Consider the following 6,942-nt stretch of genomic DNA (forward strand, 5'->3'; position numbering starts at 1 on the left):
GCGCTCGATACCCCTGCTAGCGTGCAGTGCTGCTTTCAAGTACTAGATTCTAGTTTGCAGTTCTGCGTGCAGGAAACATGGGAAAGGTGACAAAAGATGGGGTTTGGGGAGCAAACTGAGGGAAAATGATTTTCATCTAATTTAATAGCATTTTTCTGTTTCCCTCTGTCCCAGTTTAAGTTGTTTCACTTCAAGTCATGTGACTTTAATGTGGTACTCCCCTAATTCAAATCAACCGAGCTGAATGAGCCATCACTGAAGATGATGCTGCTCAGCTGAGCTACTTAATGTTGCTTTAATAGAAGGTTTTAAAAGGTCTTGAAAAGTGATTATTATGTCAGAGATGGGGTTCCTAATTATGGGTTTGAGAGATCTGATGCTCCACACATAACTAACAAATCTATAATGTAATGATATAAATACATGTTGGCATGCAAATTACAGTGGCTTTTTCTCTGTGTTTTCGCAGATCCTGGATGAAGTGGAAAAGAGGAGAGCTATCTCTCCTGCCCTGGTGCAGCCCTTCATGAGAGGCATCATGGAAGCTCCTTTCCCTGCTCCAGGGAGGACCATCACTGTCAAAAACTTCCTACCAGGCTCTGGGACAGAGGTGAGGAGTGCCGCTGTGGAATGAAGCTGTAATTTCTCATGTCGTTTACAGGCAAATTCCAAATGCTTTGATTAAAAATGAATGATATTGACATACACACATACTGTATATGTGTACACGAGGTACATCTGTGTATGTTATTTTTCGTATTTAAGCCTCTTTCACTTCCTCATCATCTGTCGTGCAGGTGATTGAGCTGTGCCGGCCATCTGATTCCCGTCTGGAACATGTAGACTTTGAATGCCTCTTCTCCTCATTGAGTCTACGCCTCCTCCTCCGAGTTTTTGCCTCTCTGCTTCTAGAGCGCCGGGTCATCTTCACTGCTGACAAACTCAGGTTGGCTTGAGCTGGCTACTATCTCAGACCCTTGCAGTTTCACAATCAGGGTTTCTATCAACAAGCATCAGTCAGTGGGGTCTGTTCAATCGATGTAATATGATCAGATCAGTAACGACAGTGAAAAGATCAAGAATAATGAGTCCAAAGGAAATGAGACCTCAAGTCAACAGTCTAAAAGAAATGAGGAGTCGGACGGAGTGTGAGAGGAAGGAATGTTGTTGTGTTATACAGTCGCCTGGGGAACAATCACTCTCTGGAAAACTGTCATGGATGCCAGATAGAAGGAGTTTTGCTTCAGAGCATGATTCCAGCATTAATACGTGTGCATGCTGACATCATCACACCCGCACAACTCGCTGAAACCTTAAAGCTATGAACGCTTTGGTCAAGATCAAAAAGTCAAGGTCAAACAATGTGCTTTTCTTTCTACTGTTGTGCAACACTTGGTTTGTCTTGTAGGCTCTGAGGCAACAGCCACTGAATACAGTTTAAAGTGTTTCAGGCCTGAATCCACATAAACCGTCAATCTTGCGATACCAAACGTTAACTCCGAACGTAACTCTTCTTCTGTTTGTCCTCCTCTGTTACTCGTGTGTAACAATGCAAAGCATTTCACAACAGAGCACACAAGTCGATCACAAGTTGTTGCACATTCTGTACTGTAGAGTGGAAACTTGGCCTTGTCAATCACCTTTTTTAATGAATTAACTGTGACCAGATGCACACACTGGAGATATTAGGAGAGCGTGTGGTGAGTGTGTTTGCCGTTTTTTTTTTTTTTTTTTTTTTTTTAATTTAATGACTTACATCACACGCTCCTAAAAGACACATAGTAGTATGACTCTCAGAGTAACACACAGTTTGTTGGAGCAAATGAACATTATGTCCCGAAATAAGAGCGAAACGACGGGAGAGTTTATTCTTTAAGGAGTCGCTTAGCACCATCTTGTGGTATGAATTTGTAATTTCAATAATCCCTCAACCCCTTTATTGTGACATGTTTTTCATTTCATTTGTAAAACAGTGATATACTGAAAATGCCTGAATTTGCATGGAGTTATGTAACTACACTCAACAGGGGAAAGAAAAGTTGAATTTTATTTCTATTTTCAGGAACAATAATCGTGCTTTTTCTTGACATGAACACACAGTAGTTTCAATATAGCAGTTTAGGAATCGAGAGTTGATCTAAGCCCAAATCACATGGCTAAGTTGATTTGTAACTGTATTTTTGTATTTATTTGTTTTCACTGTATTTTCAAACACATTTATTGCCACGTTTTGTTTCATTTATTGTTAAATAAGTAATCAGTGTCCTAAAATTTGTGACTCATGTGACTCAAGCCCCCTCCTTTCCCTTACAGCACCATAAATTGGAAATATCCAATATTATTAGGGTGTCTGATGATGGATTATTCCTTCAAGATTTTGTATATTTCGAAAGGCCTTTTTTTTTTACTGCGCTGTGCATTGAAATACTTGCTATATTTATCACTAGTTGTCATTGTTTCACAAGAATTGACCTCTTTCTGTCTTTTCACAGCACATTGTCTCAGTGTTGTCATGCAGTGGTGGCTCTACTCTACCCCTTCACCTGGCAGCATACATACATTCCTGTGCTCCCACCCTCCATGTTGGATATAGTCTGCACCCCGACCCCCTTTATAGTCGGCCTCCTGTCCAGTTCGCTGCCTCGACTTAAAGAACTTCCTATAGAAGAGGCAAGACCAGGGGTTTTTCTCTATTATTTTTTGTTGTTTTTGTTTGTGATATACCACTTGTGATGTCCTTGACGCTGGGTTTTTCCTCCAACTGAACAATAGCAGCAAGGAAATGACATCACTTTCCTTTCGCTCTTCCCTCAGGTTCTGGTGGTCGACCTCTGCAACAGCCGCTTCCTACGACAGGTAGAAACCATTGAAACACGAGGCAAACGGTTAAAATACACTGGAAACCTACAGGAGGGAACTCATCCTTTAAGTCCATTACAGTTGTAGTGACTCTAGCAGATGTTAGTCAATAGTAATACAGTGTGTTTATTCACTGCAGTACGCAGCAGACTGCATTTACATCTGGGGTTTTCTCTCTCCACAGCTTGATGATGAGGACTCCATTCTTCCTCACAAGCTGCAGGCAGCTCTCGAACATGTGCTGGACAAAAGGAGGGAGCTGGCCTGTGAGAAAGGAGACCTATCAAATGGTGACTAAGCACACTACTTATTGTTATGTTGAGTTATGGTTAATCGGTCATAGGTGATACCAACTATAGACATAATGGTGCTGTCACATTAACAGCTGCCAGCATCTTAGTCATAGTTTTACAGTGCACGCATTCACATCTTTTTACCTTCATCTCTTTTCGCTTCATTTTCCTCCAACCAGACTCCATCTCTCTCAGCACGGTGGTGTCCGAGGCTTTTGTGCGTTTCTTCGTGGAAATGGTTGGCCATTACTCCCTCTTCATGGGTGGAGCGGAGCGAGACGACGAATCATCTCTCTCTTCGCCCACTTTGCCTAGCCCCTCCTCCTCCTCCTCCTCCTCCTTTCAACGTGAGGCCTTTCGTAAAGCAGTAACCTCAAAGAGCTTGAGGAGGTTCCTGGAGGTGTTCATGGAGACCCAGATGTTCACCGGGTTCATCCAGGAGAGGGAGCTGCGTAGACAAGGGCTCAGAGGTACTGAAATCTCATTACTTACAATCCTGTTACATCCATCCTTTAACACAGGGGTGCCAAACTTCTTTCCTTGGTCAGCCAAAACTGAAATGTGATGGTGGGCTGCGGGCTGAGAGCTAGCAGTTGTGTGTCCTCCACTTTTTTCTTACTTTACTTGCACCGAAGGGAAATCCTGAGCATTTGAACCCCAAATGTAATATTTGACAAAAGAAAGTTGCCAAAATATTTAACCATTCATCTGCAAGTCATTTTACTCCCATTATTTCTAGAGATTAAAGATCAGAAAATGTCTATGCCTCAATGTATTTAATTCTTCAATGTGTTGTAATACATTCTAAGCTTACGAGAGTCGACATTTTTTGGAAAAATGTGAAATGTTCATGGATGCGACAGTGCTTTTTGTTTTTGTTTTTTTGGCGTGCTTTTCACAGTACATTTCAGCAAATCTGACTCACTTTGACTTGAAATATTTGATTTGTTTGACTCCAGGTCTGTTCGAAGTGAGAGCCCAAGAGTATCTGGACTCGCTTCCAGGGAGCGAGCAACGAGGAGTCAACAAGTTCCTCAAGGGCCTAGGTGAGATTTCACATTGATCAGTTCAACTCCCAGTGGGAGTGGCGGTCTCTATTTTTAACATGCCTGTATTTTCATCTGTTGCTTATTCAAGGAAACAAGATGAAATTCCTTTCCAAGAAGTGATCCTTAATCTTTGAGGGAGCATGAAAAGGCATGAAATATTGCGCTGAGAAAAAAAAGGGAAGAGGACGACGCTCTCTGTTGATGTGGAGGTCTCTGTATTTCCATGCGTGCAGATGGAGAGGGTGACATGGAAGGAAGTCCCTTGAAGCAGAAAGGACTCAAACTGTAGTTGGTAAACATGAGGGCATCTGGGGAATGTAGCTCCAAGTTTTATTAGTGTTGTAAGGGGTTTTCTCACCTTGGACCAAAATGCCCCTTCCAACATGGTCCAGTTTCACCAGTTTTACAGATCCCAGCCACTCTGTGGTGTTGGATCCTAACTAGCACAGTACGGCAGTGTAAATGCTTTAGGAACAGTCTCCATTTCACTTTGCTTTTTTGACCTGGAGGAGCGTCACTGAAGATCCGAGTCTTTCTTATACATTCCAGCTCTTTTTGTTTATAAATCCCCTTGTACAACTTCTTCTTCAACAGGAGGCTTTTAAATTAATTTATATTCTTTTTTTTCCTTTTTCTTTTAGCAAACATAATCTCTCTCTCTTTCATTTCCATCCATTGAGTGCAAAGAAATCTCCTGTAGTTTGTTTATAGGCTTTATTTAACAGAGTTTCATCCAGACTATTTGTAGACCACTGTGGGCTGTTGGGTGTATCTACCACTGTTTTAAGTAAATTAACTTTTTGTTGGAATAGGAAGGAGCACCAAAAGAAAGACTGAGGAAAAATGTATAGATGAGAAGATGGTCAACCTGAATACACCTCTCACGTGGACGAGAAGAACGGGAGGTGGATAGAGTCCGATGTTAGCCAATGATGTGTATGATAAGTCAGTCAGTATTTAGGTTTGCTGGGTTTAGAATGCAATGAAACTTTATTAATAAAGTGATTTGAACTAGAATAGTGACTGATCATTTCTTCCTTTTGTATATTTGTTTCATTTTAGCAGCTGTTGAGGTAACAAGTGAAACATCTTAACCAGCACCGTCTACTTACCATATAAGCCAGACACATTTCCATAAAAATCAAGAACAATGGCAATGACTTTTTGACATAATGCTGACAAATTTGGTAGAATTTGATGGCTATGAAATGGGGGAAGTCTGTGTCTGCATTGCATATGTGAAGCTACTGGATTCTTAACAGCACTGCTGCCATTCTGGACTGAATACAATGTACAGCAGTTGAGGATGATGCCTGCACAACAACAGACTAGATGACCAAGAAGAGACTGCGGAGTTCGACATTAAGTTCCCTAAAAAGTTCATACGCATTTGCATATTTGTCCAGTAAGAAGAATAATAAAAAGATAATAATAAGAAAGATCTTGAGATTTGATGTCTGTGGATAACAGGAAACAATAGACAATACCTTGACTTGATAGAACAATCGTTAATCCCTCCGAAGCTCTGTTCCCGCGTCTGGTCAGAAATATGCATCCCTGGCTCGGTTTCCCAGGCAGTTTTTGTTGCTATCAGAACGAGGAGATAAAAGTGTGACAGCTTTCTGTTGAGCAGATAGAGGAACCTGTCCAGAACTGAGGATGAGACATTCTAAAAAAGATAAGTAAATTATTGCACATGTAGTTTTTGATTTGCAGGAATATGGAGAAAAAAAAAAGAATATTGATGGAGAGTTGATATGTTTTTTTGCACCTAAGTAAACGATGGATAGGGTTCACTTAAGTGGACGTCACTGCATGTGTTATGTGTCATTACCCAACCTCTCCGTTGTGAATCCCTGTTATCAAGTTGAGATGGTGAGAATGAAGGATTTCCAACTAGGAGGAGAAGGAATGACGGCAGATTCGTTCTGAAACAGAACTTCATTTGCTCTCCAATTTGTTCTAAATCGTATTTTACATAATGATGCTTCCAGCGTGGATGCTTTCATCTGAGGAGTCAGAATCACTGCACCCTGACTATGAGCGTGGAATCGTTCCTCAGCATCTGCAGCTTCTGAATCACTGAGGATCAATTGATACTCCAGGTTAGAAACACTTTGTCAGGTTGCACAAAATATCATATTTAAGTTTGTTCACTCTTTCCAATATAATACTTCCCAAAAACTTAAAATACTGAATGGCAGTTGACCTTGACCTTTGACCTCCCACATTTTCTAGATCATCTTCGAGGCTGAGTGGATTTTAGCACTATATTTGAAGAAATTCCTTAAAAGTGATTCCAGAGAAGTGGGGTTCATTTGAGATGGCACTGACTTTGACCTTTGACAACAAAAATATTGTCAGTTCATCCGTGAGTCCCAGTGGACTCTGGAAGTTCTCACTCAAGGTGTTCTTGAATGAGAATGGGACAGTTGTAGTATGCATGCTCAGAGACCTTGCCCTTTGACCTTTGACCTAAACGGTCAGGTTTCAAGAAATTTCTTCAAGATTCTCCGGAAATATCACGTTAACGAAAAACTTGTCAGACATACCAAATAAAAACCCGATGCCTACAGACTGATGGAACAGATTCATGAATGAGTGTTTCTGCAGCGGAGTCAGGGAGCGATGGGCAGAATCTTGAGATGTTTTTCAGGTAGAAGGAAGCAGAATTTCAGTTGCTCGACGGCCGCAGCCTTTCGCTCCGAGTCCTCACAGCTGTAGAAGTTGTTGGCTTGTGA

General features: G+C 41.3%; 1 protein-coding gene across 6 annotated transcripts in view; it reads left to right on the plus strand.

Moving 5' to 3' along the window:
• The window catches only part of LOC147259229 (DENN domain-containing protein 2A), a 39,240-nt gene extending 34,044 nt beyond the window's left edge, over nt 1-5,196 (plus strand). For all 6 annotated transcript variants that reach the window (XM_086209492.1, XM_086209491.1, XM_086209494.1 and 3 more), the window contains 8 exons: nt 470-610; nt 798-946; nt 2,493-2,670; nt 2,815-2,856; nt 3,044-3,149; nt 3,332-3,622; nt 4,112-4,198; nt 4,290-5,196. In XM_086209492.1, coding sequence (XP_086065618.1) covers nt 470-610; nt 798-946; nt 2,493-2,670; nt 2,815-2,856; nt 3,044-3,149; nt 3,332-3,622; nt 4,112-4,198; nt 4,290-4,321 — 1,026 coding nt within the window. In that variant the 3' untranslated portion in view covers nt 4,322-5,196. The remainder of the gene's footprint in view (nt 1-469; nt 611-797; nt 947-2,492; nt 2,671-2,814; nt 2,857-3,043; nt 3,150-3,331; nt 3,623-4,111; nt 4,199-4,289) is intronic.
• The last annotated feature ends 1,746 nt before the right edge of the window (nt 5,197-6,942 follow it).

This window comes from Aulostomus chinensis, chromosome 7, assembly GCF_037954235.1.
Source record: "Aulostomus chinensis isolate RoL2024-O1b breed Wild chromosome 7, RoL_Achi_v1.0, whole genome shotgun sequence".
Lineage (NCBI taxonomy): Eukaryota > Metazoa > Chordata > Actinopteri > Syngnathiformes > Aulostomidae > Aulostomus > Aulostomus chinensis.